The 14,283-nt window shown below is 35.4% G+C and overlaps 1 protein-coding gene across 1 annotated transcript in view; it reads left to right on the top strand.

Annotated features, from left to right (window-relative positions):
- Positions 1-13,896, top strand: part of LOC103778179 (dual specificity protein phosphatase CDC14A-like) — a gene marked incomplete at both ends in the record, with an annotated part of 33,395 nt that extends 19,499 nt beyond the window's left edge. Inside the window, 3 exons of the mRNA XM_008945754.1 lie at positions 2,566-2,645; positions 11,446-11,512; positions 13,834-13,896. Of these exons, the coding sequence (XP_008944002.1) occupies positions 2,566-2,645; positions 11,446-11,512; positions 13,834-13,896 (210 nt within the window). The remainder of the gene's footprint in view (positions 1-2,565; positions 2,646-11,445; positions 11,513-13,833) is intronic.
- Between the last annotated feature and the right edge of the window lie 387 nt (positions 13,897-14,283).

The following is a 14,283-nucleotide window of genomic DNA, read 5'->3' as shown; positions in this document are numbered from 1 at the left end:
ACTTTAGATTGTTCCATTAAACAACTTCTTAGACATGTTGTATGGAAATACCTTACAGCTTTAAAAAAAAAATAATAAAAGAGTCAGAAGTCTGAGTGACACTTAAGACTTAAAACTTTATTGGCAATAACTTGCCAGTTTGTAAATTGCATCTCAGGAATGTGTATTTTCTAAATTTCAGTTTTTACAATGGATTTTAAATACCTTTGAGCTAATTGTGTCCAGTTGCTAGATTTCTTTCCTTGCTCTCAAGAATTCTGCAAATAGTGTTCTTTTTATGAACCTTTATGAGCTTTGTGGACAGACACGTTCAAAATGTTATGTGGGCTTGTCTTCGATCAGAGACCGCTTTAAAGTACCATAATTTCTGTGACATAACTATGTCACTTGGAACATTTGCATGGTACGTGGTACAAATTTGCCCCTACTTCAGAGTTTTCACTGTTGAACTGTGTAAAGTTGTAAACTTGTCTTTCACTGAAGGCCTCTGCACTACTCTCTAAGGATCTTTTGACTATAAGCAGGGTTTTTAAATGTAAATTAGTTGAGATTATTATTGACATTAATTGACGTAAATAAAATGAGTATTTTTCTCTGAAATACACTCCCCACCAAAATCTGTTGCACAGGATGCATTGTTCTTAAGTGCAAAATCCTTGTGGTGAGTAGAACGATAAAGGAAATGTGAAGGAAACTTCTTTTACAAACTAAAAGCATCTTTTACAAATGACTGTGAAAGCAGAATAGGACTGCTATGCTACAGGGTCAACCCTGTCAAGTGTAAAGTTGGTGCCATTAGTTAGCAATTGTTGTAGATGGACCTTACAGCCTAAAAATGAAATGGGCCCCTCTACTTTTTGAATTAAGTAAATACATATAACCATTAAGTAAATATCTCAGTCTCTTACAATATTAGGAATCACTGGTTTGACCTCCAGCATTAAAGAATCCAATAATGGATTTAGAAGCAATTGTTCTGATAACATAGCATAAATTGAATGGCTTTCCTTCAGAAATTGTGGTCTGTTTTGATGGTCAAATGGATGCATTGCTTTCACAGATTGAGGAGAGAATCTGGAAGTTCAGGCAAATGAGAAACATGTTTCTCATTTTAGCACTTTTGCTAAATGAAACAGCAATATTGACACTGCTGCAGTACTGAGATTTAGCATTTGAACACGAGTGGGTTTTGTTCCTCTTTTTGGGTCCTGATTATATCGCTCCATGCTATCGGTGACTGAAAAACAATTCTGTGTCAGAGAACCAGCCTTCTGAAGGCAAATCAATTTGTGTAGAGGTTTTGGTCCAAAATCGGACCAGTTTTTCAAAGCACTGAAATAGGTCGTAGTTGGAAAACAGATGATTCTGGACCCTCTTTCATTGTGTTAAGGCTGAGACTTTTTTTTTCAGGCTCCTTTACTAGAGTCTGTTTGATAGGTTGGTTGGTTTTTTGTCTTTTTTGTGTGCCTTGTCCATGCTGAGGAAGAAACACAGGAAAATCTGCCTATCATCCTGACATCTTACAGAATACTTAGAATTCTATTAACTTGATATATGACTCTAGATATAAAGCAAATTGCAAATACTATGGGAGTGACCAGCACCTATATGTATTCTACTGTGCTCAAGGACAAAAGCTGAATAAAGCTTCTAGATCAGGAACTAATTTATGTCTCAATTAAAAAAAATAATTATAAGAATACTTTATATTCAATGGTTAAATGTGACTAGAGCTGCAAAGTAGCCATTTAACTGCTGGTTGTAAGATGAGTTGGGGGAAAATGGCTACAAAAATCGTGGCTTTGTTTATAAAATATGGTTGTTTGTGTGAAGTATGCCACTCCAAACTGGATGGAATAACTTTTTTTTGTAAATAATGCACTTGCTTAATATGTGTTAAAATTTAGATTTATTTTAGGACCAGTTTTACTGTACAAATAGGGATTGAAATGCAACAAGATGTGGTTGTATTCTAATTAAGCCAGTGCAGCTGATAGTGTTCAGTGATAGCAGAATGAGCCTTGGCTTAGGGCATCACATTAACTATATGTTGGTCTCATAGTAACAGGTTCAGCTTGTTGAATTGGATATTTTTGTTAATTAGTAGTTTGATACTAACAATTAGGAATCAAAAAATATTTGTGTTGGGGAATCCTCTGTTGAGCTGTGATGGAGAAATGTTTCCTTTGTCAGTTGCTATTTTTGTCAGTATGATATTTTGACTCACTTGAAGTTGGACAGAGAACTAGGATACATGCCTGTTTTTCATCTCAGTATGATGTTGAGTGTGTCTTAGTCTCTCAGTTGCAGCAATACGTGATATTAATATTTTTTTAAAGAAGGGGAATAGTACAAAACAAATCCAGGTTTTTGTTGAATTCTGAATATTTTCCTTCAGGTATGTCTCTTCTGACCTCTAAATGTCACAGGAGTTGGTCATGAAGGAGTACACTATACATTCTTAAGAGTTAGGTGGGCTGGGGGAACCTAACTTGTTAATGGCTTTTCAGGCTCAGGGCTGATTTTTTCTTTTTTTTTTTCTCCCTCTCCCCCCATCCCTTTTAGGTAATATACTTGAAGAAAACACCAGAAGAAGCTTACAGAACGCTTTTGTCTGGATCTAATCCACCATATCTTCCTTTTAGGTATGTGAACATGAGAAATGGGCCTAACTTCTGTGTTTTGCAATTTTCTAAATATAAATTTTTCAGACTGCCTTCCCAGAAAAGGGTTTCATGTCTGATACAGACACGGTATCAAAATGACTAATCTCCAGAAAAAATATTTTTTACTTCTGGTCGAATTACTTGCTCTGTGTTGGAATAATAAAGCCTTTTAGAGTGGTTTAAGTTTTAAGTAATATTCCCAGTGTTGCAAACTGTCAGATTTTGAAAGTAGTTCTTTGCATGTTTGTGATTTAGAAATTAAAACATATTCATCATGTTTTACTATTTGGAAGTCATTCCAACCTTTTCAGTTACCTAGTACGTAGCCAGCTAGACTCACATGAATGAAGGGGATTTTAGCCTGTTATATTTCCTTTATTTTACAGAAAAAAAATAGTGATTTTCAAGTTATTAAATTGCTTTCCCTTTCTGTTTTCAATGAATCATAAGTAATTTCTATCAATGGAGTTGAGACTTGAATCTGAGAAGCTTTAGCTACCATGCCTCTCTAATAAAGCGGGTTCAAATTTTAGTTTGTGCTGTGGCCCATGAAATGCCCTTGTGCTTTATAACTGAAGATGCACCGTGCTATTCTTATGCAAACACTGGCAATAAAAGGCAACTACAAGAAGGTCAATATTCTCTTTTTTAGGGGAATCAGCGTTTTTCGAGTAGTGTTCACTCTCAGCCAGTGCGTTGGTAGACGTAGACCTACCTTGTCTATATCAAATTCATCTGATTCTACAGCCACTCAGCAAAGGAAGATCAGATTGTCTCCTCATAGCTTGTACAGGAGCCAATTACAGTATAAACTGTTGGGATGGTAGATTTTTATGTGAAGACCAGTTTGATTGTGAAATCTTAAGCCACAGAACACATTTTTTTTTTTTTTTTTTTTTTTTTTTTTTAAAGGTATCCAATCAATGATAGCTTTTATTGGCAGAGAGTTTATACAGTCACCTGGCCATCAATAGCTCTCCAAAGCCCAAGGACTTTACTGAGCTGTTGATACTATTTTTTTTTTTTTTCAGTTAATTATAAAAGATACTTTATACAGTATATAAAAAGTTAAAGATATTGGTGGTTTTTTAGCATCCAAATTCTATTAGAAACACAGAAGTGATGATTGAAGTTAAAGAATAACAAAGTTTTCTCCACCTTTTTGATTCTTTGGTTCCTGATTTTGTCCCAGTTTGAAATAATTACCTTGGCCCCTTCCATTTTCAGTTGGTTCAGCTATTGGAAAACTGTTGCAAGAAGTCATTTGAAGAAAACCTGTATTATTCTGAGCACATATATTGTGTCAGTACGTTCTTCTGGCTCCTTGTCATTTTGGGGAAGCATCAAATGAAATATTTCCTTGCAATATTTCCCTTCCTTCTGGGTATTATTATGTAGCATTTTAGTGAAATGGAAAAAAATCTGATTCTCCCTTTTATGTGAAATTCTCAGTGGTTCAACTTTGGAAGAAGTATTTTTTTTCATGTAAAAGCTTTTAAAACTCAAGTGACTTAATTTTTTTTCAGAATCTTTTAAGCAAGTTTTGACTAAACTAAGCTTAAAGCAAAACTTGTAGTAGAGAAGGATTTATATTACTGAGAGTCACTATGTATTGTTCACCAATTAAAGAAATTTACTGTTTGGAATTATAATAAATTGTTATGTCTTTAGGTTTATTTCTCCTCTACCAAAGTAAAGATTAAAGTGTGTAGAAAAGAGGTTCTGACAAAGCTAAGAACCTGTGTTGCCAGGTCTCAAGATTGTAAGATGGAGTACTTGGGAGGAATAGAGTGTTTGCAGAACAGTCTGAGGTGACCCTATATGATCTAACTAAAGGCTACAGAGTTTTGCCTTGCAACCAATTATCCTGATGATGATGGTGATGATCATAGTAGTAATAATAATTTTAAAATGCTGTTTCTGCTTGACTGGTAGGGAGTAGTGAAAGCAATTGGCTCTTTTTTCTGAGACTGGTAAGAAACCACAGTTACAAATGTAATGACAGGAAACAATTATATTTTAAATGTTAAATAATTATTCAGTGCAAATCCCCATGAGTTTGAATTCATTTGAATTCTATTCCAAAGTAGAGTAGTAAGCTTCTCTGGGCTCAGCAAAGGAGCAGTCAAAAAATAAAAGAAACAGCAAGATTTTTCTGAAGATACCTTTATATTATATACAAAGAGCATTTCATGTTTCCTAGAGGAGGGAATACTAGCCAAAAACATCGAAGAAGGCGATGTCCAGCAAAGAGACAGTTTTTGTAGCCTGGGTTGTGAAAATCATTGCAAAAGTATAATCCTTTCATTCCATTTGTCAGCTTCAGGATAAGAGGGCAATAAATGTCTGCCTAGAGCAGGCAGCCTGCTGAAAATGTAACCCCTCTGCAGTCTTTGTGTGTTGCCAGCCCTGGGTTGCTGGAAAATAAATGATTGGCTAAAACTAAAGCTTTTTGGGGAGGTTGTGGGAGTTTTGCGGTGGCTTTTCTGTAGTGTGGATGTTTTTTGGTATGTTTTAGGGTTTTGTTTGTTTTTAAACAAAGCTTTGCCTATTTTAGGGGGTGGGAGGGAGGCAATCTTGCTGAGCAGAGCCTTGCTGTTCCTAGGAGTATAGTGTTACAGGTTTTTGCTAGAAGGATGAAACATCTTGATTTCTTGACCGTTGGTTCTTAGATGGTGTGGGTCTGGAAAGCACTTCAGTTTCTTTTGCAGCTGCTTTGGACCGCATCAGGTCCTGGCACTGGATTGGAGCCTGAGCAAATTCTGTTCTGTGTGGTATAGGTTGTCCTGCTGTGGCAGAAGGCTGTGTAGTCTAGCTGCAGAGGAGGTGAGACACAGGAGTGAGGGTGTAAATGGGACAATTCTGACACAATAGAAGGCTAGGTAAGAAATGAGGAGTCTGATAGTTAGGGAGGGGATATCTGGGAGTTGAATTCATAAGAAGAGGCTGAAATAAATAGATAGGGAGCTTTAAAATTACTAAGACTGAGAAGGGCAAGTAGATGTGATAAATACCTGCAGTGGGACAATCTAGATTAGCTTGCAATGGGGACGAAATAATTTATTCTTTCTTCCCTGGTTTTCCAAGGCTTTTTTGGGATTATTTTCTTCCCCTGTGCATTCTAAGATGTTTGAGACGTCTCTGGTGCAGAACATAACATGGTACAGAGGCTCAAGCTAATGAACCTGTGCTGGAAACAATAGCACTGCCTCAAGTAGCGTATCAGGAGATTGGATTAGGTGATTTCTAGGGTCCCTTCCAACCTAAACCATTCTATGATCTGCTTGGCATCATGCTATACTGTGGAGAGGTGAATTGGTGCTATGAGGAAGTTTGCTCTTCTTCCACATCTTTCCTGACTTGAAAAGGGCTAAAACGACTCTTAAGTACAATGAAAAGCATAACCAAAATTTCTTAACTTCCTATTCTAAAGGTCTAGGAAGGAGATTATTTGAGATATTAATGACTGGTATTCAGTACATAGTGAGGTGAATTTATTCCTGGAGCCTGGAACTTAGATACTATATAACTTCAGTAGCATAGGTCGTCTCCGAATAGCCTCAAGTGCAAGAGTTTTTCAGAGAGCAATGATCATTTAAGTGTTCCAGATAGAAGACACTTCAGGTATCAAATTAACAAACCTGTTAAACAGTCTATTTGGGGAAAAAAAAAATTATAGACAACTTTCAATATGTAGAGGCTGTAGGATTGTCAGATTCTCTGTGGAGTATTGAGGTGAGTTTACATGAAGTGCTCACAGTTTCCCAGTGAAACTGATCTACTTTCATCTAGCTCAGTGACCTCAAAAAGCCTTAATCGGCTTAGATCTTCAGCTGGTATTTCATTTAAAGACAGCTTCAGCAAATATTGTTCAGGGGTGGAAGGAAGTCAGAATACACTTCTTACAAGGTACATGGAAAATTTTGGGGTTTGTTTTCATAATAGAAAAACTAAAAACAAAACAGGAGGATAAGGCATTACTGTTTCTGAGACACTTTGATCTTATTTTTGGCTGATTCACTGTCATTTGGTGACACTCAAGTCTCTTGAAGATCCTGTATTATATGTTCTCATTTCCATTTACGAAAATGGTGATAACACAATTTTAAATCATCATAAACATGAGTTTCCCATTGTGAAACTAAGTTGTAGATATTTACCTCAAACTACCATGTATTGACTTAATACTGAAAGAGATTTTTCTCCTGATGTGTTCAGTCCCTAGATATGACAGGAATTTCAGAGCTAGATTTCAGTTTGTAGCTTTTGGGTTTTGTTTCTTTATTGGCAAGTGCTGGAGAAAGAAACTACTTTATTGACAGTGTTTAGAGGTTTGGTGAAAGGGAAAGCATTCTGCAGTATTGAGGTCAGCTGCAGTAATTGTGGAATCAGATGTGGGATTTGCAGCTCTGTAATGCCAGCTCAGACTCATGCTACATCTGTATCTCATAGAAATATTCACATTTTTCTCATTTTGAAAGCGAATAAGAGTGCTATCAGGTAATAGTTTTTAAAACACTGTTTGAAAATCAGTGTGGTTATGCATTTGGCCATAACAGGCTGGAAGAATACTGTAGTGAGATGTGTGATCAGCAACAAATTGGAGCACCCAAATTGTAAAACTGCAGGAGATACTGGTTTGTGCTCTGTTCTATTATTCTCATATGAAATGAGGTCTTCCTTTTTCTTCTATGCTTTTTTCAAACACAGACCTCTGAGTTGAACAAAAAGGTGTAACATTTTAAATTCAAAGACCTTGGTTACCACCAGTAAAAATACCTAAATGTTTTTGTATACACATAAGTAATCCCAGTAATGTAAAAAATTCCTACTGTTTTAAATGTGAGTACATACATTAGTTTTCTGTAGGACAGGATGCTGTGTACAGTGGGCAAAGGAAAAGAATAGGTTTATATAGGAAGACTGTCTGGAACTAATTGTGATTTCATCTAAAATTGTTTCTTCAAGGTTAGTAAAGGGGTTTTTTTTTCTTTACATTTGGTTTTACTGTGGTACAAAGTGTGACCTGTTCAGAATCTATTGTATTTTATGCAAGCTAAATTTAGTGTTGTTAATTATCGCTCTTTGAAATCTGTCTGTCTCTGGTAGAAAGAAAATACATTCTGGTGGATCTAGTGCTATATAGTTGACTTGTCAAGTCAGTGTTGTATGAGAATGGCTGTATTTCTAACAATTTTTGGAAAGGTTAGTACTAGTTCTGACACTATCCAGTATTTTTATCCAATGTCTGGAAATTTACACAAAATCAATAGGAATATGGGTTGACAGAAAATGGTGAAATTGAACTAGCTGTTCTGCATTCATTTTTAATTTAGTTTTCTCCAGTAAGTGCATTAATTCAGAACACAGAAAATTAGATAAAATGTATTTTTTAAATATTTACAAAGCTTCTTAATGATTTGATGTGACTTCTGACCGATACTTCTGGGATAGACAAAGAACTTGATAACAGCCTCAGCCTGGAGGATGTCATATAGGTGACTGCAGGGAAGTTTTGGTTTGGTTTTGCTTTTAATAAAAAAAAAAAAAATAATTAGTGACTTAAAATACTTCAGACAACTCCCTCCAAACAAAAATAAAATACTATGTTTGACTAATTTATTTAAAACATTCAGGAAATCAGTTGACCATAAACTCTTAATCTTTGCCTTTTATATCTTTCAAGGTTTTTCTAGACATGTAAGACAGTAAGACAGGCATTAAGCATCTGTCTTCTCTAATGCTTCTGCAAAAGGCTCTTTCGCTAATCTCTAGAGGAATACTAACACTTCTCTAGAATAATGAAATCATCTATTTGCTAGGAAGATTGAATATAAGAAATTTCACTTCCTAAGTGCACTTTGACTTTGTTCAATAAATAAACCACTTTAAAAAATATTCCTTCAATATTTAAAACATCTCTGTAAAGTTCCTTGTGTCGCTTATTATGTGTTCTGAAACTAGTAACTTGGATTTCATCTCCTAATATTGAGTCCACAAGCACTTGCCTCACTTGTACTTTAGATATTTGCTCTACTTTATCAGTGGATCCAGCATGCAAAGTACTCAAGCATTATGCAATAAAACTTCTGTCAGGTGAATGTCTTTGGTTTTACACCTTTGTACTTTTAATACATGTACATAGCTCAACTTAAAATTCTGGAGCATAAAACAATGAAGTTTCAGAAAGGGGTTTGAATATGGAATTGATTCTAATCAGCCAATTGTACTTTTGGAAACTAGAAAATGTTTTCTCAGATCTAACCTGAAAAGGCTTGGGAGTGCTAAAATAAAATGCCTGCAGCATTAAGGAAAAAAAAAAAAGTGCATAGATTATGTTCCATTTTCTTGTTTTCCAAATTACAACAGAAGGAACTTTTGTGATTTGCGTGTGATCTCTTACTAGAAGATACTTGAGGGGCAAAGGGAGAGAAAGAGAGGGACTATGGCAAGGTCTGATATAATACGCTTAGTATTTGCCATGATACATCAAAACATGATTTCCCTTGAAGCATTATGTAATATTAAGCCACCACTTCCAGGTGTTAGTTCACCACCATGGTATACTGTCATTTGTATCTAGGGTTTATGGTTTCATTATATTATGACATTCTGCCACAAAAGATAGATAAGAGTGTGATGCTAACTCTGCATTGCATTAAAAAACCCTAAGCACATTAGAATGCTGCTGTTTGTTGAGTTTCTGGGAATTTGGGATGAGATTTAAACACCTTTTTATCTGTTCATTCCAAAACTTTGCCTATATGGATTTTTCTTGTCTTTCAATCCTTTTTTTTTTTTAAGTTTCCACTGTGTGTGGATGGCAAGTGTCAGCAGAGCTCTTTGCTCCGGTCAGCATACACCTACTTTAATGGTTAGGCCCAGAGCAACAGAAAGATGTTTGAAGCATGGATGGTGTAGGCAATAGATGGTAGCTGCCAGCATCTGTGTGCACTCCACTGCTAACAGCTGTTTGTGGGAACTGTAACTAAGAATATGCCTGGAATTGTGATAGGCTTACCTTGTACATCTAGGGCCAGTTCAGTGGCCTCCCTCCCTTTTCCTTCTCTCTTGTTCTAACAGTGCTTCTTACTAATGGATTAGAAATTGTGGCACTTTTTTCCCAGAATCGGTTTTATGTACTGCAGTATCAGATGCCTTATCAGTTGTAGTAGTTGAATAGATAGAGTTATCATACATAAACAAGAAGATATTGTTATAGCAAAAAAAAATTATGTCTGTGACAGTCATATCTTCTATTCATATTTCTCGTAATACATAATTTGTGGTTTGCATTTGTTTAGGTTTTGTTTTCCTTTCAGAAAACTGTTACAGCTTTTAAAGATTTTCTGCAGTGTACATTTCCACTGTGCTCTGAAGATTTTTTTTTTTTTTTTTTGGTAAAATGCTTTTGTGCTAAAATGATCTGTTATCCAGTTTTCCGCTGTCAAAAACGTATTGCCTGTAAAGTTTATATTTTACAGCTTTGGTATGTTCTTATCCGATGTAATGAAAATACTTTATGGCTTTTCATTTTTAAAACTTCTTTGTTGGATTTGGATATGGAAGATTTATTTACACTTTAAAGTTCCCATTCTAAGACTGTGGCTAAGTATTTTTTAATAATCTAACTTTAAAGCTTTTCTAGAGTAGCCTGCCTGTAATATGGCACTACCAGAATTGTGGCTTTTAATTTTATTAAATACATTTTCTATGGACACTGCTTGCTCAAAACTGCTGTACTTAAACTGCTCTTGAAGAATGTGTGAAGCTATTCTATTCTTAAAGTATTTGGGATTGAAGAAGTATATCAGTATAACACATTTCATACTACTTATAGCAAGTAAACTATCAGAAAAGGAAAGCCTTCACTGAAAGATGGAAATTGAGTCAATTATAGATTAAAGATCTACCTGGCTAAAACCTAAAATTTTGCTATTCTGACAAATTGCAGTTGTTAGCACTCTGGATAAGATAGCTTAGAGCAAAACTGTAAAAGATTTCTCTAATGAGTTATTAGGAAATAATCTGCCCAGGCAGGATTTTATTAAAGTGCAAACAGGTCTGAAGCACACTTTGAAAATTACTTTTTCTTTTTTCCTTAATGCATTTGTTGCTGTGGGTTTTTTTGGTTTGGTTTGGTCTGGGTTTTTTTTTTCTTCTTATGCTGTTGTCTCTCACCAGTTGAGTATATTTTGCTCTGGGATATCTTGTTGTCTTTTAAAGAGAAATTGTTATTTTTGTTATTTTCATAGTGGCAGAACTGGGGCTAAGTAATTTCAAATTTGACTAGATCTGGATAATTTTTAATCACATCTGTAATCAGGCATCAAAATGAGCGCCTGTAAATGTAAACTAATAGATACTACCAAACTAGTAGTCTGTCTGCCTTTCCATGTTTGACCGTGTAGCTCAATTAATACGTGAATAACATCTAAAGCAAGTTTTGCTTTATTTGCTACTATCCTTACACTTCTGAGAGAAGATGCAAAGCTTCCTGTTCTAGGACAGCATAAACAGTTTGGTAACAGGCACGTAGCTGTTGTAAAATAGGCACTTAAACCAATTTGAGTATCTAGCTGCATTTACACCAAGCTACGTCTTTGCTAGAGGAGTGCTTTAGCATGAAAAAGCTTCTAAAAAGATGTTATCTTTGAACTTTAATTCAGAGATCTCAGAGGGGCTTGAATAACTTCAGTATATTCTGTTGTGTGGTGCCTTTCGCCAAGTTCTTAAAATAATTCTGTGTATATTAAATTTATTTGTATTAAATCTATAGGGATGCTTCATTTGGGAACTGCACGTACAATCTTACAATCTTGGACTGTTTACAGGGAGTAAATAAGGTAATAACACTTTTTTCCTTAGAAAACCAGATTTAAATTGACTTTTTAAATGCGAAGGAAAATATTGTTTTAAATATATGAGAAAAATCTGGTTTCAAAATAAAATGTATGTGAATGAGTAGTATACTGTCATGAAGCCTAAGTTACTGAGGTCTGTGTTTGAGTAGTGAGAATGGAAGAAGGTGACACATTTACCTCGCCAGGCTGGCCTTTGACAGCTTGCTGAACTTCACCTTCTGAACTGGAATTTGCAAACACACCAGTCTTGGCTGGGGACAGTTCTTAACAACCCACAGCAGCACACTAGATCACTTATAACCAATGGTAAAAGGCAGTAACCTGGGTGAATAAAGTCAAGTGAGACAGACACCTAGGTATTTAATTTGAATATTTTTGCATGTTCTTGGCTCCAACTCACTTGGTTCAGTGTTTGACAAGAGTGTTTTCAGAAGTGTTTAAAAAAAAGAAAGTAAACTAATATATCTTACTAGTGTTTTGATGTGTTACAACAGGCCTGTTCCTGAGGAATATTAAGCTCCAGTTATGGCTATTTTAAAAATGTTATGTCACATCTTCATTTGCAACCTTTTGTTATAGTATGTGCTTTTTACTATAAACAAATATTAAATTTTGTTCATTTCCCAGTAGTCCTGATGAAGGGAGCAGGCTGTATTAATAGTTCTGTATAGAGACTTTATAGACTATTTGAAATCCTTGAAAGTATGGCAAAAAAAAATGATTCTTAAAAACTGAAAAAAAGGGAGATCAACTTAATATTTTTAGTTCTGTGGGGGTGGGAAGGGAGCTGTCAGTTAACAGCAAGACTCTAATTTGTGTGGCATTCTATGGATCCTGAAGCTCTGTGAAACAGTCAGTGCAGTCACTGTAATCTATCTACAACAAACACATGAAAAGGACTTTGAGAATCATGCTTTCCTTCTTTGTTCCCAAATAAAATTTTTTTAATTGAATTTTTGTCAAGTTCACCTGCAGAGGTAAAACCACTTAGCGTAGAAACCTTATGCCTTGGTTTACCTGGGTAAATTTTGTGTTTCACAGAGTCATAGAATGTTTTGGGTTGGAAGGGACCTTAAAGATAATCTAGTTCCACACCCCTTGCCACGGTCAGGGACCCCTCACACTAGAAGAGATTGCCCAAGGCCCCATCCAACCTGATCTTGAACACATCCAGTGATGGAGCATCTACAACGTTCCTGGGCAACCTCTTGCAGGGTCTCAGCACCCTCATGGTGGAGAACTTCTTCCTTGCATCTAATCTAAAGCTACCTTCTTCTAACCAGCCAACCATGCTTAAATGAAAAAAATCTTTCAACATCAGCTGTTCAGGCAAATCTCTCTGTAGCTTATGTTTCATGACAGGTCCAATCCTTGAGCCTATGTTGTCTATAACAAAGCTATTTTTGCTTTGTCATAAAAAAGGTGCTCTATATGTAGCAAATAATGTCAGACTGATAATTATTTTTAAATCCTAGATCTGTGGTGTGTTTTTTTTATCACACCTTAATCCCAGAATATCTACACTTCTCAGAATGCAATAGATTCAGTATAAATTTATGCTGCAAAACTGTCTTCCACCTATTCCTTGGAAGAAATTTGGGCTATGAATGCCTTATTCATAGTATTGTTTTAATATGGTGCTATAAACAAATATTTAGTGCATAACTGGCATATTTAGTAATAGTACAGTCATCAAATACAAGACTTGCCTTCTTTCAGTCCTGTAGTAAATACTGTCTAACGTAGCCTAGTAAACTTCATTCTATCAGGGGAATGTGTATTGAAAGCAAATCATAATATGCAGGTTATACAGAGTACTATATTCTGTATATACCATTTTGCCTGGTATTATGGTGATAAAATCAGAGTATTATATTAAATATAGAAATCAATAAACTCTTGATGGTTTATATTTTATGTCCTACTGCATGAAGATGTATTGAGCATAGAAATTGTTGAATTAGTGTATGACAGAAAGGGAATTGCTTTTTAATCTGTCATCTGCCTTACAGAAAAAGACATACGTAGTGGAATGAGAAGAATCAATTCTCTTAAGTGACATGCAACAACCTTACGTCCCATCATAATGTCTTTGCAGGGGAAATGAGCCTGACATGCTTTAGTGACATCGTTGTTTTTGTTGTCTGTGTTGTTAATCTGTGCAAAATGTAGTGTTGTCTTAGCATAGAGGCTTCAATAAGCCAAAAGCAAAACATTTAGTCATTTTAATTCTCAAACCCAGGATTATAAAATGGGATTATGTATCATCTTTCAATATAAACTGACAACTTGTTACCTTTTAGGCCTTGCAGCATGGATTTTTTGACTTTAAGACATTTGATGTGGATGAATATGAACACTATGAGGTTTGTACATTTAATAATGAGTCAGATGTGTTTGGTTTACCTAAAATAAGTTAGAATATACAGTATCCCATAACTTATAACATAATGGAAACACATTTATTCCAAGTAAACCCCAGTGTTCATATGTAAGGTATGTATATCCAAACCTGTATGCTGTACGTGAAAAACATTCAGGTTTAATATCCTTGCAATTTAAGCATGCATCACATAATAAGTCTGCTTTTCTCATAGTCTTTCTGGCTTCATGGACCTCTTTCATGCTTTCCTGACCTTCCTCCAGCATACAATCAGAGGTCTCTCAACTGACCCACAGAATTGGTGTTTCCTTTCAACACCTGAGCTGATTCTTGAGATGCTGTTAGTCCCAAATATATATATATATATATA

The sequence above is a fragment of the Merops nubicus genome, unplaced genomic scaffold, assembly GCF_000691845.1.
Source record: "Merops nubicus isolate BGI_N331 unplaced genomic scaffold, ASM69184v1 scaffold32338, whole genome shotgun sequence".
Taxonomy (NCBI): domain Eukaryota; kingdom Metazoa; phylum Chordata; class Aves; order Coraciiformes; family Meropidae; genus Merops; species Merops nubicus.
The sequence above is the reverse complement of the archived record's forward strand: the minus strand, read 5'-3'. Positions and strand labels throughout refer to the sequence as shown.